General features: G+C 50.6%; 1 protein-coding gene across 5 annotated transcripts in view; it reads left to right on the top strand.

Annotated features, from left to right (window-relative positions):
- Positions 1 to 18100, top strand: part of TMCO4 (transmembrane and coiled-coil domains 4) — an 82741-nt gene that overhangs the window by 50575 nt on the left and 14066 nt on the right. Inside the window, exon 13 of one of the 5 annotated variants that reach the window (XM_081817626.1) lies at positions 11695 to 11807. The exons of the other annotated variants lie outside the window; for them this stretch is intronic. Within the exon in view, the coding sequence (XP_081673752.1) occupies positions 11695 to 11726 (32 nt within the window). The 3' untranslated portion in view covers positions 11727 to 11807. Of the gene's footprint in view, positions 1 to 11694; positions 11808 to 18100 lie in introns of those variants that run through there. 5 annotated transcript variants of the gene reach the window in all.

Raw genomic sequence — 18100 nt, 5'->3', positions numbered from 1 at the left:
CGGGCCACTCGGCTCTTCCCCACTGAGAAGCTGCCAGCTTAGGAGCCGCGTGCCTGTGGGCTCTGCAGTTAGAGTGTCTGCTGGGAGTCCCAGACCCAGCACTCTGCAAGTCACCCGACCTGTCTCCACTGCACTGATTTCTATGAAACACAGGGGAAAATGAGAGTATATCTGGGGTATCTGGGGCGCGCTGTCAGTTAAACGTCTGACTCTTGATTTTGGCTCAGGTCATGATCTTGGGGTTGTGAGATCGGGCCCCGGGTCAGGCTCTGCACTCAGTGGGGAGTCTGCTGGAGATTCTCCCTCTCTCTGCCCCTCCTTGCCCACGCACGCACACTCTCTCTCTCAAATAAATAAATCTTTAAAAAAGATTTTCTTGGGGCGCCTGGATGGCTCAGGCATTAAGCGTCTGCCTTCGGTTCAGGTCATAATCCCAGAGTCCTGGGATCGAGCCCCGCATCAGGCTCCCAGTTCAGCGGGAAGCCTGCTTCTCCCTCCCCCACTCCACCTGCTTGTGTTCCCTCTTTCGCTCTCTCTGTCTGTCAAACAAATAAATCTTTTTTTAAAAAAGTGTTTCTTGCAAAAAGGTGCAAACTAGTCAGACTTTGGAAGGCCAGGTTTACCAAATAGCGCACACACACGCACGGCAGGCTCTTAAAGGGAAAACATACACTCATGAGTCCCAAGGTTACCCGTGTTCATCAGCTTGTTCTTGGTAGAAAAACAGCCATGTTCTCAGGAGGCTGTGGAAGTCACATGGGGCGTCCATATCTTAGGACATCGGCGCCCTGGCTTCTGGGGACAGAGCTGTTCTCATGGAGGAGTCGGCAGCTGGTGGGAGGCGCTTGTTCACTTTGCGAACTAGACCTGGCGAGGTGACGTCTTGTTTTTGCTCTCTCTCAGAGGATACAGCGCGGGCTTGCTTCTGTTTGGGATGTTGGCCGCAACAGGGCGGGATGCCGTGCTTAGGCCTAATGGCGCAGTGTTAACTGATCCTCGCGACATCCTCACGAGGCGGGTATTCCTTGTCCCGTTTTATAGAATGGTGGAAAATGAGGCAGAGACCCAGAGAGCTGAAGAGATTTGCCCAAAGGCAGAGCCGGGAGGTGGTAGAGCTGGGATTCCCGCCCAGTACCCAAGCCCTAAATGGGGACCATCCTGCTTGGGCGGCCTACGGGTCTCCCTCCCCGACCAGAGGGTGGTCAGCGTCATGAAAGACCTGCCTGTTGGCTTCAGCTCTTTCCCAGGACTTGGTCCGTAGGAGGTGCCCAATACCTGTTAGTAGTTGATTCACGGAGGCCCATGAATGCAGCCAGGAAGTTCACCATGAGTGCTGCCTGCAGAGGACAATGCATAGACCCCCATGACCTGGGCCAGCCTCCCGGTGACCCAAGGCACCTGGGCCCCTCCACTTCCAGACTGCCCCGCAGGCGAGATCCGTCAGCATGCACACACCCCGTGCAATGATCCTGCCCACTCCGAACTGAGACAAAATGTGCACCTGCCAACAAATGTTTGTGCCTTTGGGCAGGAAATGCATGCAGCCAGAATTCCCAGAGATGAACGGGCCCCTTCCGATGGCCCATCTGCCAGCCAACGGGATGAATATGCTTTGGGAGTGACGGACCCTCTAACCAAGGGTATTTCTGGCTCTGGCAGGTGGCAGGGGGGTAAGGGAGCAGCACCGGGTGCCAAGAAGAGCCACCGTCCAAGCACTCGCTGAGAGGCTCTGGGCCCCAGATCGTAACGGAGTGTTCATTTTTCTATGTGTTTGCTTTAAAAGGTTTCAAAAATTAAGTAGTTAGAAAGTAAGCCCAACTCAGACTGACTCATGGTAGCAGGCTGAGCCAGGAAATGGCCACGTGAACCAAAAAATCAGTCCTGTTTCAGTTTATTGATGCATTTATTCTCCTCTTCGTTCCAAAAGGATTTGAGGGGAATTAATTAGAGGCATTACACATTGTCTCTGCCCCATAGCCCTGTCCACGTAGTCAGCAAGACATCTGAGATGCGCCAGCCCTCCTGTCGGCATATTCATTCCTCAAATAATAGCCTGCTGGGCCTGCTGCATTCTGGGCCCTGGAGTGTGTTCATTAAGTGGGTCCTGGCCCCCCCATCCCTGCTCCATCTGTAAGTTGGTGCCACCTGATTGCTTTTCCTGTATCTTCAAGATGCAAGGGATCGGGGCAGCCAAGGCAGATGACATCAAGAAGGAGCACTGGACCTAGAGTCTAGAAACCCGAGTTCAAATTCAGGCTCTGCTACTCTGTTAACTCTCTGGGTGCTCTGAAGGCAAGTCACTCCACCTCTGAGCTTCAGGCTAATTGGTAAAATAGGGATACTGATGCCTCTCAGGCTGGTTCTGGGATTTAGTAACTTCTGTTTATTGAACACTTAACCACGTACCAGGCACAGTGCTAAGCACTTTGCATAACGTACAAACAAAGCTAAAATGTAGGTATTGATATTCCTGTTCTGCCTGTGAAGAGGTTGAAGGCAGGGGCTCTGCCATTTCCTTCTCCCCTGTGTCACCAGCCCCTGGAACGGGACCTGGGACAGGGCAGAGGTGTGATCATGTATGTACGGCAGACCCAGCGTTCAACTCTAGCCCCTCCACTAGCCTTTCCGTGTAGTGGATGTGACAACACAGTGCTTGCCACCCAGTGGACCCTCAGGAAACAAGAACTCCTTTCTCCCGTCTCCATTAGCTTATCCAGGCGGATGTCTCCAGGGCTGTAACGCACACCGCTTCTGAGCTTGCCATAAGACAGGAACATCTTTAGATGGCAGTTCCCAGGGGAGGAATGATTCAGCAGAACGTGGGATCCATTTGCTGTTTTCATCTAAACTAACAGGGTCTTTCTGCCAGGCTTGGCCGCAGATTAGGCCGCTGACTCCCTTGGAAAGGCACTTACATCCTCTTGGAGATAAAGACACCCTTGACTTTGGCAGTTGCCACCTGCTGAAATGCATTTATTCACACGGGGAACCTGGGTAGTCACGGTTGTATGAAGAAGGCGAGGCTTGGAGGGCTTGTCTCGCCTGGCCTCTGGGGCTTGACCTCTCTGCTCCACCATCAACCCACAGGGCAGAGCCACCAGCCCCCAGTGCCTACTAGATGAGTCCACTTACCATTTGGGGGTCCTCCAGAAATCAACCTATCTCCCTGGCCTGTCTTTCCTACCACCCAGTCTAGGCATTTGTAGACGTGCTTCCTCCTCCTAACTGTAATGTAGGAGGGTTAACTCTATGAGAAGTTATAGAAGAATCTGCCAGTAACTACCCAGAAGGCCACAGTTCTCCGTGACACAGGGTTAAAATCATGGGCTCAGGGTTGGAGAGCCCTGGGTTCAAATCCTGACTCCACGACTAACCCTGTGACCCGGTGCAGGTTACATACGTTCTTCAAGCCTTCCTCGTGAGTGAAGTAGAACTAATGATACCCACCTCGTGCGGAGATACAATGAGGATAAAGAAAACAGCACATAGTGGGCACCTTGCACCAGCCTGACACGTAGGAAATGCTTGATCACTGGCTATGATACGGTAGGTGGTTTGAGTGTTAAAAGCATTAGAACATTGGAAGGGCCACTCAACTCTCAGTCTGATCACAGTTTGGTGATCCAAGGGCATTTCACAACATCCTTGGGGTCGGTCAGCAAGGGCCTCAGTTCATTCTCCCATCCCACGAACACCAGAAGTACAAAGTTCTATATGCAGGTTCCAAGGGACTGTTCAGAATCCTCTGGTTCAGACCTCCACGCATACAGGATCCCCTTGGCCTCATCCATCAGAGGTGTCTACCAGCCTCTGCTTAATTGCTTCTGGTGACGGGAAGCTTACTACTCTGCCCCGGGGTGGTTAGGAATTTAGGAACGGGTCAGTTTCATCCGAGCATCAGTGGCCTATGGCCTGGGGGATGTTAGGTTCTGTCCAGGGCATCTGCTAAGGCTGCTCATGTTCAGATGTTGTCCAGGGGGGCTGCTGGCATGGCGACAGAGCCCCAAGCCCTACAGTGCCTGCGTGGCCCACACGTCCCCAGGTCTGCTCCTACGATTTTCAGAAACATGATTCTGTCTCTTTTGCACCCAGAGCTAATCAGAGTCCCATCAAGCAAACTCACACGACACAGTGCTGGGAACTGAATGCTGATTCATTAGGTCACCAATAGTTGTCACCCTCTGATGACAGCAGATGGAGCAGATGTCCATGCTCACTGCCCAAGCTCCTGCGGAAACAGATTATCTGCCAGAATTTCCGTGGTGAGCACAGAACTAGGGAGGGGATGGTCTCTAGGAGTGTTCCTTTTCCTGGCCATGGTCAGCCCTGGTGACCACCACCCCCCCAGTCTCCCAGTCTCGTGGACAGATCCCACCTCTCGTGGCCATTCTCAGTTTCCTTCCCTCCCTGGGCCTCCCCTCACTCAGAATTTTGTGTAGGTTAGTCCTCTGTGTTGATAAGCGTGGAAGAATCCAGACGCTCTGTAGTGAAGGCGTACTCCCATGGGGGTTGGGTGGATTCCAACCAGGGAAGAAAACACCGCAAGTCCCATTGATTTACATATTAATTAACTATCTCAGTTCACAGCATTCTGTAACGGAAACTGTTGGGGTTTTTCCTTGTAGCTAAGATGCCCGCGATCATCAAGCCTGCCTAGCCAGTATTTGTCAAACTGCCGTCTTGTAAAACATGGCCTGGCCTGTTTTGCAACAGAAGATAAAGAGTTCCCACCTGTGGGTCAGTGTGTCCCCCATACTTGGCATTTTAATGACAGGGTCTGAGATTTGGGGCTCCTGTCCCTGCCACCCCAGCACGGGATGAACCATGTGAACTCTGAGCTTTCAGGTCTCTAGAATGTTCTTCATTATTGTTTATTTCTTCACTCATTTTCTCAAATGTCCATTTATTAACTTATGCAAAGCCCCATCTCCCTCAAAGGACTTGCAGGACTTCTCAGGGAATACAGCCTCAAATGCAACAACTTATGGATAAATGTAGACATCAGGAGCAGAAAGAACACGTGTGTGAGTAGAGGCCTGAGGCAACTGGGAAGCTCAGATGCAGGGGAGCAGGGCCTGGAGCAGAAGGAGCTCGGACCCCGCAGCCAGGCCTGGATCCAAATTCCAGCTCTGCTGCTCACTAGCTCCACAAACAGGTGCATGCACTTAGTCCCTGTGCCTCAATCTCCTCGCCTGTGAAATGGGTCTAGTAGTACTTTCTTCAGAGGCTGAGCAAGGGGGATAATATATGTAAGCACTCAGCAGAATGGCTGGCAAGTAGTCAGCATTCGGCAACCACTAGGTTTGTCACTGTTCCTGTTATTATATGTTCTCCTGTGATTACCCAGTTGCGATAACTGAGCTGTGAATTTCGCTATTAGCTTCCTAAGCAAGCAAAGTCGTGGAAAGCCACGACTGCAGATTTCCCACTTCCGGGAGGGAGCGTGGAGATGCCAGCTCCATGGGTAGCGAGACGCTCTGTTTCCCCCTGACTTACTCTGTCCGAGAGCACACCCTTGCCTTTTAGGAGCTGAGCGCTCAGGTTCAGAGCCTCAAACAGCTCTGCCTTTGGTTAGCTAGGAAGTTCTCTACTGGAAGTTACAAACCTGGAACCGCGAGGACAATGTCGTGGTTGGGAATGATCTCCCCAGGGTGCATCCTAGTTATCAGGAAGGTTGGCGCAGGGGCTTCTTTGGAAACTCAGACGGGAGGTAATGATCTCTTGAGCTGTCATGAGCAGCCGGGTATTTGGGACACTGCTAATCAGGTGACAAGTCCCCGGTTGCATTTCCATTCGGGTGATTCTACAATTTGTCATCTAGCGGTTGCTGGAGATTGCAGGGACCGTGGTTGAGCCTGGATCACAGGCTCAGACAACAGTGGAAAGCATGGTTTTTAGTTCACCCTGCCACGCTCTTCTGAAGTTTGATAGAGAACAACTGCTCACCTCCAAAACAAGAAACCATCTTTCCAAGGTGGAGAGTGGGGAAGGGAGCTGATATTCGTGGAGCACCCGCTCTGTGCCGGGTGGAAAGAGGACCCATCTCGATCTTGGAAGGTGTGGGCATTATTACACCTGGAAGCAGGCGTTACATTTTCTGTTTTTACCGATGGGGAGCCAGAAGCCCAGAGAGGTTAAGTGACTTGTCCGAGGACACACAGCTAGTAATCTGGGATTACACACAGCACATCTGGGATGCTAAGGCGGGTGCGTCTGACTCCAAACCATTTCCTATGAACCCTTCTCTTATGCCGCATCTCATGATAAGCTTGCTGCCCTCAAGTTGCCTATAATCTAATTAGAATAGATACCAGCCTTAGAACATAAATAACAGTAGCAAATGCTGCATCGCATGGGCCTAGACATGAAGCAGTTCAAAGGAGAGAGCCTTTCCTTCCAGAAGGCAGGAATGGCTTCAGGGAGGTGGTGGCAAGCCTGGAAGAAAAGGTGAGCCTTGACAAGCTGGGAGGAAGACAGGATGCTTCTGAGCTCGGGACTGGCAATAGCGAAGATCCAGAGGGAGGAAGGTGAACGGTCTGGGGAGGGCAGGCGACAGGAGCCCAGGTTTCTCTGGGAAGTTGGGAGAAGTAAGGTTGGAGAGGTGAGCAGGGTCCAGAATTCAGGGGCCTGATCTGTCGAATGGAACGCAGAGACCAGGATGCAGGTGCTGCCTCGAGTCTCTGATATTAGCACCTCTTTCCCTTCCTGTGTTTGTTTGTCCACCGGTCAGCAGAGACCTGCTGAGAGGACCTCCCGTGTGTCAGGACCTGCGCAGGGCTCAGGGGACAGAGGTCAGCCAGACTCCCTGGGGAGAACTCAGACAGGATGGGACCTCCCTGCCAACCACATTCCCTCCCCATCCTTCGGCATCCCCACCTGCCGCTGCACCTGCCCGCCCATCTGCATGTCCTGGGGGCCTCTCTTCTCACTCGGCTTCCCCAGGGCTGGGGCTGGGTGAGCCGCACTTCGTGAAGCCAGCTGAGTGAGTGCCCTTCCCACGTGGTGTCATCAGCCGTCACAGCCAGCCTGGGAGGGAGGGCCGTGCTATCCGGTGCTCAAGAGAAGAGGCTCAGAGAGCCCGGGGAGCTTGTCCACAGTCACACAGATGTAAGTGAAGACTCCCACAGCAGGCCTCTCTCTACCGCCCACAGGGACCCTCGACTTGTCCCTTTCATTTTTAAAGATTGATTGAGAGAGAACATGAATGGGGGAAGGGGCAGAGGGAGAGAATCTTCAAGCAGACGCCCCACTGAGCGTTGAACCTCGGTCGGGACTCGATCTCACGACCCTGAGATCATGACCAGAGCCGAAACCAAGAGTTGGATGCTTAACTGACTGCGCCCCCCAGGAGCCCCCCGCCCTTTAATTTTTTAGCTGAGCGTTTACCCAACCTGTCCCGACTGCACAGCTGGTAAAGGCAGGGCCAGGGCCAGACCCCTTTTATGGCTCCTCTCAGGGGTCCCGGGGGCACAGGTGCTCAGCAATGTGGTCAGCCCACCCCCTGGCAGGGCGCCCTCACCCTCTCTAACGTGAATGGCATTCCAGGAAGCCCCTAGCGTAGTTCCTGGCCCTGGATTCCGCTGGTGGTCGCCACAGCACCACCTTGTGGTGGGAAAGGGCTCCTCCAAGCCCCGCGCAGGCTGGTTTTCAGCAAGTGGTAGCTGGGGAGGGTCTACAGACTGCCCTCATTGAGGGCTTGTGCGGAGCCGAGAAGCTGCTCCTGCTTCCTGAGAAATTCCCATGCCACCCAGCTACAGCCTTCTTGTTTGCATTTATTAGGCACCAAAGATACAGAGAGCAGAAGGGGCTGATATTTATCGAATCCCCGCTGTAACAGGTGTTTCCAGACCTCATCCCCTGGAACCTTCCCAGCAGCCCTGCAAGTTAGGGATTCTTGGGCCATTTCCAGATGAGGACACGGAGAGGTGCCCTCTGGTCCTGACTCCCCCAGCTAGGCAGCGCAGGGCCAGCCTCAGACCCCTGCTTACACATTCTCCGAGCAAAAGCTCTGCCCATCCAAGCACAACTGCCCAAAGTGTGCTGCCATCTCAGTGACCTCATGTTTTTGCAGATGAAAATCAGGAGGAAATGGTCTGATAAAGAATTTCTTATAAGGGCGCCTGGGTGGCTCAGTCGGTTGAGCGACTGCCTTCGGCTCGGGTCATGGTCCTGGAGTCCCGGGATCGAGTCCCGCATCGGGCTCCCTGCTCGGCAGGGAGTCTGCTTCTCCCTCTGACCCTCCCCCCTCTCATGCTCTCTCTCTCTCATTCTCTCTCTCAAATAAATAAATAAAATCTTTAAAAAAAAAAAAAAGAAGAAGAATTTCTTATAAGAAAATACAAGGAAAAATTGGATCTTTTTTGAAAATGACCGAAACTCTGTAAAAGCTGTGTGGCACCTTTTAAAAATGAAAGGGAACTCAGGTGGGGTTGTTTTTGAGAATTCCACAGCATCCTAGAGGACACCAGGAGGCCCCTGCCGGGTGAGAGACCCAAGTGGAGAAAGTCATTGCCAGAGAGATGGAAGAGCAATGGCCAAGTTCATGATGTGTCACCAGTGACCTGGCTTAGGCCCTGAGGTCCATGGATGCACACTCATGCTCACAGGGACATTCAGAGATGCTGGCTGCTGCTGGATCTTGGCCGTTACACAATCTGGGGCTCTGCCGTTTGGCGGGGCTGCTCATGCAAAGAGATGGCGGAGTTTGTCCTACAGACTTATTACCACCAGCAGGTTGATCCGTGCTCTCTGCCCTGACCGTCCCTCGCCAGCAATCACTGCACCATCCGTTTCGAATGGAATAAAGAGTTATAAAGCAGCACTCCCCAAATTAAAGGAAATCATTCAGAGATGAGAAACAAGGAGGAAGCAGAAAATGAGAGCCGTAAGCATGTTCCCTGGCTGGAGGGAGGAAAAAAAAATATCTCTTGGGGGAATTCAGAGACACAGGACCATGCCTCACTTGGATTTAGGGTTAAGATGTTTATCACCTACAGGATCCAGGAATCCCCCAAGTCAAACAACTGACACCAGACTACTCGGAGAAAATAGGTCCTCAATCCAGGCCACACAGATGGATCCCATATAAGACCAGCTTGAAAAACGAGCTCATAATCCAGACTTCTAAAACACCCAAGTTAAAGACCCACCACATGGGAAAGTTACAGAAACAACAAGCATCAGGGATAGACCCTCAGTCTTTGATAGAACCGGCTGAAGGAGCCCCCCTAAAAAAAATAAGTAGGTTTACAATTATTAAAGACCTAAATTGAAACATTGTCAATAAGTTGAAAGTAGAAGACACCGGGGAGTGGGGGGAACAGGGAGATTTGAAAATAAATCAAATTGAAACTTCTAGAAGTGAAAAAAAAAAGTCATTGGGATGAAAACTTTATGGGTTAAATGGCAGATTAGACAAAGGGAGAGAGATCATGAATCGGAAGATTAATGTGAAGAAATTACCTGCAGTGGGGGCACCTGGGTGGCTCAGTCATTAAGCATCTGCCTTTGACTCAGGTCATGATCCCAGGGTTCTGGGATCGAGCCCCACATCGGGCTCCCTACTCAGCAGGAAGCCTGCTTCTCCCTCCCCCAATCCCCCTGCTTATGTTCCTTCTCTCGCTGTGTCTCTCTCTGTCAAATAAATAAATAAAATCTTTAAAAAAAAAAAAAAAGAAAGGAATTACCCACGATGCACCAGGGAGAGGTAAGGAGCTAGGATATGGAGAGAAGTTCAGAGCTTAATGGTTGTCTAATATCACCTGTGAAAGAAGACAGTGGGAGAGAGATACAGTTTATTGACTGAGCATTTTCCAGAATTGATTCCTGAGATTCAAGGAGCATGAGTCTTGACTAGGACAACTATTTTATACCCACACCCATCATAGTGAGATTGTAGAACTGCCAGGATGAAGAGATTTTAAAAGCGGGGGGGGGGGGAGAAAAGAAAAGATCACTTACAAAGAAAGCTCAGCTAGACTGATGAGACATCTCAAAACAACAGTAGAAGCCAGAGGAAAAAGAAAAAGAACGGTCAATCTAAAATTCTATGTTTGGTGAAACTATCGTTCAAGATAAAGGACAAAATACAGCTATTTTCAAACTGAGCAAGTTTACTTCTAACAGACCTTTGCTGTGATAAACACCAAGGATCTACTTCAAAAAGCAGTGGATGGGGCTCCTGGCTGGCTCAGTCGGTGGAACGAGCGACCCTTGATCTCGGGGTTGTGAGTTCAAGCCCCACGTTGGTGTAGAGATTACTTAAAAATAAAATCTTTAAAAACAAACAACAAAAAGGAAAGGTTGTGACCATTACTGTGACAATACAGAGAGACCATCTAGCACAGTGCCCAGAACCCAGGACCATGCTTTCTCCCCCTTGGCAGTATCTGTTCACCCACTTGGTTTGGCGGATGTACCAGAGATTACCAAAACAAAAGGTACCCTGGGCCTGGTGCACAAATCAGGATGTTAACCTTTTAGCAAATTTTAACCTGCTAATGCGTCTCCTGAATCAGCCAAATTGGAAATGTTCATCTTGGCAGGTTGTGTGTGTTCTGTATTTAATATACAATTTTGGAAGATGTCACGGTTGTCCATAAACCTAGTCTGGTTCAAGGTTCTATTTGATAGCCAAGGGGAAAGGGACAGGAGGGTAGGAGAGAACGTGTAGGAATAATCAAATGTCACGACGCCACTTACTGTGTGAACTGGGACAAACTGCTTAGTGTCTCTGAGGCATGCTTTTCCCATCCTAGAATGGGAGTAGTCCTGCTTACCTCCTGGGATCCTCATGAAGAGTTATGAAATAATATGCACAGAAAGCACTTAGCCTCTCCCAAAGTAAGCTGTGATGACAATAATGATGATAAAGAAACGAAGAAGGGGGATTATAAAATCAAATTCTAGAATTTTGTTGATGAAAAAAAAAAAGAAAACACCTTTGCTGCAAGATCTCTCTCTCTTCAACTTCATTCCCAGCCCCTACGAAGTTGGACCAACATTACCACCCCCGATGTCTGCAAAATAAACCCAAGGCAAAAGAGCTTGTGGATAAGCTCACGGAGATTCATTTCCGCCTCCTGGCCCTTGAATCCTTAAGCTCCCACTTGGCTGAAAACGATTTCTGAGTCGCCACTAGATACCAGCTGACATGCAGAGCAGACTGCCGTGCGGTCACCTGGCCTTTTCATCTCCGTGATAGCTGATATCACATTGGACGTGATTTATGTCCCTCACATGGAACTGCACTCCCCAGTTGCCTTGTCCTCAGACAGACCAGGCTTTTGTCCCCCGGATGAGAGCGAGGAGAGGTCAGGCATGCAGAGGAATGTCCGGGGTCCCGGGTTGCTGGTGCTGGCCTCACCACTTTGCATGGCCCAATCAAAGAGAGGGGAATTGAAGGGTGGGGGGGTGATAAAGCCTTACTCATTCCCTCAAGAATTCATCCCAGATCCTTACAGTCTATCCAGATGGGCTCCCTGAGGCGATTCTTTCCAGGGTGAACCTCATCCCTGGGGGGGCGGGGGACAGTCAGAGCCTCCCTTTCTCCAGCCCCCTTCCTGCCCGGCCTCCCTCCCTCTCTGGCTACCTCTGTCTGTGTGCTTAGCGTGTGTGTGTGTGTGTGTGTGTGTGTGTGTGTATTTGGAGCGGATTTTGTTTCTGTTAGATGCAGTTTATATCATTTCCTTCCAGGTTTGTTTTCTGGACCCGCAGTCAAGAGATAATGTCCTCCTTCGTTTCCCGACTTATCGCTCCCTGCACACATGACTCCCGCCAGGAGGGAGAAAATGCTGCTTCTTTAGATTTAGATGAGATCCTTTGGCCTTTGCAGGCCAGGGGAATCTCATTATTGATAACGTGATAGGAGGGAGAAAATGCTGCTGCTTTAGATTTAGATGAGATCCTTTGGTCTTTGCAGGCCAGGGGAATCTCATTATTGACAACGTGATAGGAGGGAGAAAATGCTGCTTCTTTAGATTTAGATGAGATCCTTTGGTCTTTGCAGGCCAGGGGAATCTCATTATTGACAACGTGATAGGCATGTGGGAGTGTGTGATGTCTCCTTTCCAGCCGTTTGATGAGATTTCTGTGAACTCCTAGAGGGGTTGTTTGGAAATACCTGGAAAGCTCTGCACAGACCTGCCTCACTTGAAGAAAGCCCACTGTATGGACAAGACACAGTAACAAAGGGGTCGTTCCCAGTTACAAAGGGTCCCCTCACTGTACAGAAAGATTCTCCACAGGGCTCTTTGGAAGAACCAACCCTACTTGGTATGTTGTAAGAATGTTTAGTTTCACAAAAACTTAATTTATGCAGTTTTCAAGGCCAACACTGTAGTGTAAACAGAACTCTGCTGTCATACAGAAGCTGTCTATCCTCAGCTCTTGATTTTTTTTACAAGAGGGAGAGAGAAGGGGGAGGGGCAGAGGGAGAGAGAGAGACTCTCAAGCAGACTCCCCACCCAGCGCCAAGCCCGACACGGGGCTCGATCTCATGACCCTGAGACCATGACCTGAGCCGAAATCAAGAGTCAGACGCTTCCCCAACTGAGCACCCCCAGGTGCCCCCAGCCCTTGATTTTTTTTTTCTTTTTTTGAAAAGCTAAGACCAGGGCGCCTGGGTGGCTCAGATGGTTGAGCGTCTGCCTTCAGCTCGGGTCATGATCCCAGGGTCCTGGGATCAGGTCCCGCATCGGACTTCCCGCTCCTTGGGAGCCTGCTTCTCCCTCTGTTTCTCTCTGTCTCTCATGAATAAATAAATAAAATCTTTAAAAAAAGAAAGAAAGAAAGAAAGAAAAGCTAAGACCATCTTCAGAGGGTCAGGTGGTAAAAGGGTCCTGTCAGGATGCAGTGGGAACTGTGGGAAGCGTGAAGAGCGTGCGAGACAAGACATACACTGATTTATCTAGATTCTGCTTGGCGGAAGTGGGAACCCATAACTCGACAACGGGAGCATTCTTAATTCGACTGAACTGCACACTTAAAGATGGTTAGATGGTAAATTTTGTTATGTGCATTTTATCACAATTTAAAATTTTGTTTAAAGAAAAGTAAGTGAGGAAGTGTTGAACCCCGGTTTAGAGCTCTTCGGCTGCTTCTCTGCAGAGGTTCCTCTCATTGCTGCCACCTACCGGACAGGTAAGTCTGGTGGGTCTCTGCTGAGCCATGTCAGTGCCTGGACTAGTGGCCGGCTAAAAGCAGCCGTGTCTCTATCAATGGCCGGGCAGTCTCCAAAGACAGATGAACACACGGCCTCACGCCGGCCCTGGAGAGTCAATATTCTTTTATTCTATCTGCCAGATGAGGCAGCTGAGAACCCACATGATTGAATAACTGACCTCTGTTCAGACTGCGGTGATGTGGGGATTCGAACCCAGGTTTCTCTCATGCCACAGGCCAGGCCGCTTCCCCTGGACCCGTGATTCCCAGCCTTCTTGAGCACGTGGGCCCTTTCTAATGGCAAACGTCTTCACAGACCTGCCCCTGGCAGCAGTCCCATTTTCAAGGTCTCCTGGTTGAAAAGATATGTGATGACCCAAAGCAACCTTGACCATGACTCCTGGGAGTCACCATGGCATCCTCATAGTCTTGAAATCATGACACCTGATGTGTGAGTCCTTGGAGGCATTTGACTGGCCGACGGTGGTTGGTGCTTATGCAGTTTCTTAGGCCCTCAGAGTCGCTTTGGAGCTTTGCCCCCCAGAGATTGGGCACCCCTGAGCTGCACCATGGATCAGCTAAAGGGGCTGGCGACCCTGAGTCTTCTTAGGTAGGCCAGACACAAGGGAGTCTATAAATACAGCTGACATCAGGTTCTTCTTCGGAGGGTTACCGTGAGCCTTTGGATCACGTTGTCCGAAGCCAGGGGAGGAGACGGGCCAGCGTTAGCCTCAGAAGGACCACTCACTCTTCTGCCCATTGCGGACTACGGTCATGCTCAGTAGCATCCATCCCCCCAGAACAGAGCTCTGGAAATGACCAACTGAAGAGCTGAGAACAGTGATTAAAGACGCTTCCATTTACTCTCAGCTGGGGTAGCACTCTTCATTTGCTTTTAGCCAGTCTTCGGAGATCCCCAACTGTAGCTGCTGGGAAGGAGTTGTGCCAGAAGGAAAAAAAAAAGAAAAGAAAAAGAAGAAATAACCTCCTTCCATGTATTCTCACCGTGAAGCGTTCCTACCGCTCAGTCACGTTGCTTGCTTTCATTCATTCCGCAAATAGATGTGGAGCTCAGCATCTGTGCCAGGCGCTGTTCCAGGCACTGGGGATTCACTGGAGAGCACCAAAAAACCAATCTCAGCCCCTGGGGAGCCTGCATGCTAGTAGGAGACAGACCATAAATGAGACTTTTAAAAGCAAAACAGGCAGAAAGTCAGGTAGTCTTAAGGGCAATGGAGAAAAATCAAGGAAGGGAGGTGAGGCATGTGGTGGGTGCATTTGTCCACCCTGGGAGAGTGGCAGTTAAGCAAAGAGGTAAGGGAGGGGCGCCTGGGTGGCTCAGATGGTTAAGTGTCTGCCTCCGGTTCAGGTCATGATCCCGGGGTCCTGGGATCGAGCCCCATGATGGGCTCCTTGCTCAGTGGGGAGCCTGCTTCTCCCTCTCCCTCTGCTTCTCCCCCTGTGTGCTCTGTCTCTCTCTCTTTCAAATAAATAAATAAAATCTTTAAAAAAAAAAAAGAAAGAAAGAAAGGTGAGGGAGAGTGGAGGTGTGGAAATCAGAGGGAAGAGCATTCAGGAAGAGGGAAGAGCAAGGCCATGTGGCCGGAGCAGAATGAGCAAGAAGAAAGCAGGGGACGGACGGTCACTTGGGCCTTTGAGGGCTGTCACCATGACTGATTTTTACTCCAGGGGACGTGGGATCCCCGGGAGAGTTTTGAGCACAGGATTGAAATGACTTGACTTTCCTGCAGCATAATTTACATACCACAAAATCCCGCATTCTGAGTGTACAATTCAGTGATATTTAGTCAATACACAGAGTTGTGCAACCATCACCGTGACCCAATTTTGGACCATTTCCTTCACCCCCAAAAGATGCCTCATGCCTATGACTTGTGTTGTAAAGGGATCACTTTGGCTCCTGTGTCAAGAATAAAAATAAGAGGTAGAAGCAAAGAAAGTGCGGGAAAGAAATGTTTTTCACCACACATGTGAACGACAGAAAGGACTAGAAGTGGAGAGGTAAAGACATGACTGGCAAAGTTTTTCTTTCTTAATTCCTGGAGGCTCAGAGCCTCCTTTACACCAAAGTTCTCACAGGGTGGAGGGCCTCCAGCTTTAACAAAGCAGGATATTTTTTAAAGATTTATTTATTTGGGGGACGCCTGGGTGGCTCAGTCGGTTAAGCGTCTGCCTTCGGCTCAGGTCATGATCCCAGGGTCCTGGGGTCGAGCCCCGCATCGGGCTCCTTGCTCGAGAAGCAGGCGGGGAGCCTGCTTCTCCCTCTCCCACTCCCCCTGCTTGCGCGCGCTTGCTCACTCACACACACTCTCTCTGACAAATAAATAAATTAAAATCTTTAATGAAAAAATATTTATTTATTTTTATTAGAGAGAGAGAGCGGGGGTGTGGGAGGGGCAAAAGGAGAGGAAGAGAGAACCCCAAGCAGACTTCACATGCACCAAGCCCAATGAGGGGCTCAGTCTCACAACCCTGAGATCATGACCTGAGCTGAAACCAAGAGTCAGTTGCTTAACTGACTGAGCCACCAAGGGCCCCCACAAAGCAGGATATTAGTAACATACAGAGAATTGTTTTAAAAAGAGAAATCTGGGCACCTGGGTAGCTCAGTCAGTTGAGCATCCGACACTTGACGGCTCAGGTCATTATCTCGAGGTTGTGAGATCGAGCCCCGAGTTGGGCCGTGTCCTTAGCACAGAGTCAGCTTGGGACTCTCTCTCCCCCCTCTCCCTCCGCAACCCCCCCTTGCTCGCTCACTCTCTCTAAAGTAAATAAGCAAATCCTTTTTTTTTTTTTTAAGTGGGAGAAATCCAAGGCTCAAAGGCCATGTCTCCTGACTTGAAGGTGACTGAACCCATGTTGGATCCCTGCCTCCCTTTACATCAAAGGTCTATTTGTAAAGCTAGAGAACTATCTTCATACCTTAAAAATTCACAAGAAGAGGGGCACCTGAGTGGCTCAGTCAGTTAAGCGTCCAACTCTTGATTTCGGCGCAGGTCATGATCTCAGGGTCGTGAGATCGAGCCCCATGTTGGGCTCTGCTTAAGATTCTCTCCCTCTATCTCTGCCCCTCCCCTGCCCCCACAGATGCACACATTCTCGCTCTTTCTCTTAAAAAAAAAGAATTCACAAGAAGAAAAGTTGATAGTAGCAATAGGAGTAAATCCAAACATGTTTCAGCAAACATTCATTGTCCCTACAGCAAAAAGGCAGTGAGGACACTGTTTGACAGTAAAGCAGGACCTAGTGAGAGTTTTCTCTATTTTAACTGGAAGGATGAAATCTCCTGGTATTGGAAGATTTGGGACCAAACAGTGAAATTTGACATTCGTTCCTTTCCAGCATCTACTATAGCAGCCAGCGTCCTTTCTCCTGACCCCAGATTTCCTTCGTGGACCATCCCATTCCCAGGACCGGGCAGGTGGCAATGACCTGGCATAGAGGAGTCTACCTTGGGTGGGTCTAAAGTAATTCTCGCCGACTTCCCTCAGCTAACGCCTGTGCATTACCGAGAGCCTACCACCTGGCTTGTCTCTGGGTTTGCAGCCTCGCAGACAGCAAACCCCCTTTAAGGCACGTGTCTGAGTGTGGCAAATGGCCTGAGGACCAAGGGCCAGCCAGGTGTCATTGATGGGTAAATGTGTTTCCAGCTCACTGCCCACCCTGACTTGATTTGGCTGCATTCTGGACTGTTTTGTGAGGTTCAGCTACCGGTCTCAGTTCAAGGTCATAGGCAACTACGTTTTTTTGGCTTTTCCTAACAGCTTTCTTTCAGCCACTGGCTCAGGGCAGCCCATCAGGAATGCTGCATTACCACTGCTGGCCACAAGGGGTCCCCACCCTCCAGAGAAGGCGAGATGATGCGGGGCCGAGCAGGTGCCTTGAGCCGCCAGCCCCCAGAGCAGAGCTGCTGAGCTCAGTCACTGGCCCCAGGTCAACAACCGTTTGGCACTCTGGGAACAGTGATGACCCACATGTGATCACGGTGCTTCATGTTGTTGTTTCAAAGAGCAGAGAGCATGACCCCAAGGACCCAGCCACTTCCGTCCAAGCAGTCTGGGTTCTGCTTATTCTCACTACCTGTATGACCTTGGACATGCCCCATCCCCTCTGAGACCCAGTTTCCTCACCTGTCAAGAGCAGAGGTTAGGATAAAATCCCATTCTCTACAGCCTTGCCAGCCACAGAAGCACCCGAAATAGCCCTTCTATCAAGGGGCCCCTGAGTCATCCTTGCTGTTCAGAACACACTGCCAGCTTCCTGAGGTTTTAAATCCTTCTGCCGGGTTATCATCGCTCTGGAAACAAAAGGGGTGAAATCAGAATTCTGTGCCGTGGCTTCTTTCAACATCAGAGACAGGGTAGCCCTAAGGACACATGATACTCCAGGGGTGCTCGGACACCTGTTAGCCTGGACCAGCGCTGAGCAGGAATCCCAGACCGAGAACAGTTGGAAGCGCTCTGGTTAGAATCTGGAGCCCAGAGAGAGGAAGCCACCAGGCCTGTGGCCCTTGGCGGGAATGTGGCAGACAGGGCAGAGCGGTCCCTCTTGGGCACATTCCCCAGGAGTGACACTGAGCATGCTGCTTCCTGGGACATACAGACACTCAGAAGCATAAGAAAGAGCCACCTTTGGGGAGAGGCGGGGGCTCAGGGCAGGGGGAGGCCGCACTCACTTCCCCTGTGCATCGCCTGTGCTGGGTTTTTCCCATGCTGTGACTTAATTTTCCTAAAGACCCTCAAGGCCAGTGGTGTCACCCACTTGTGGGCTCAGAGTTCAGTGACCCGGCCCAGGTCCCATACCCAGAAGTTATTTGAAGCCATGGCTTTACAAAGACTTTGCAAAATACACATCCTGGCTTCCCTGAGGGACGGCACTTAACTTCCTCTTCGTTCATTCATTCACATCTTTACAGAGC

The sequence above is a fragment of the Leptonychotes weddellii genome, chromosome 4 (assembly GCF_054177405.1).
Source record: "Leptonychotes weddellii isolate Sample4059 chromosome 4, ASM5417740v2, whole genome shotgun sequence".
NCBI lineage: Eukaryota > Metazoa > Chordata > Mammalia > Carnivora > Phocidae > Leptonychotes > Leptonychotes weddellii.
Note: the sequence above shows the minus strand (reverse complement) of the source record. Positions and strands in the feature narration are given on the sequence as shown.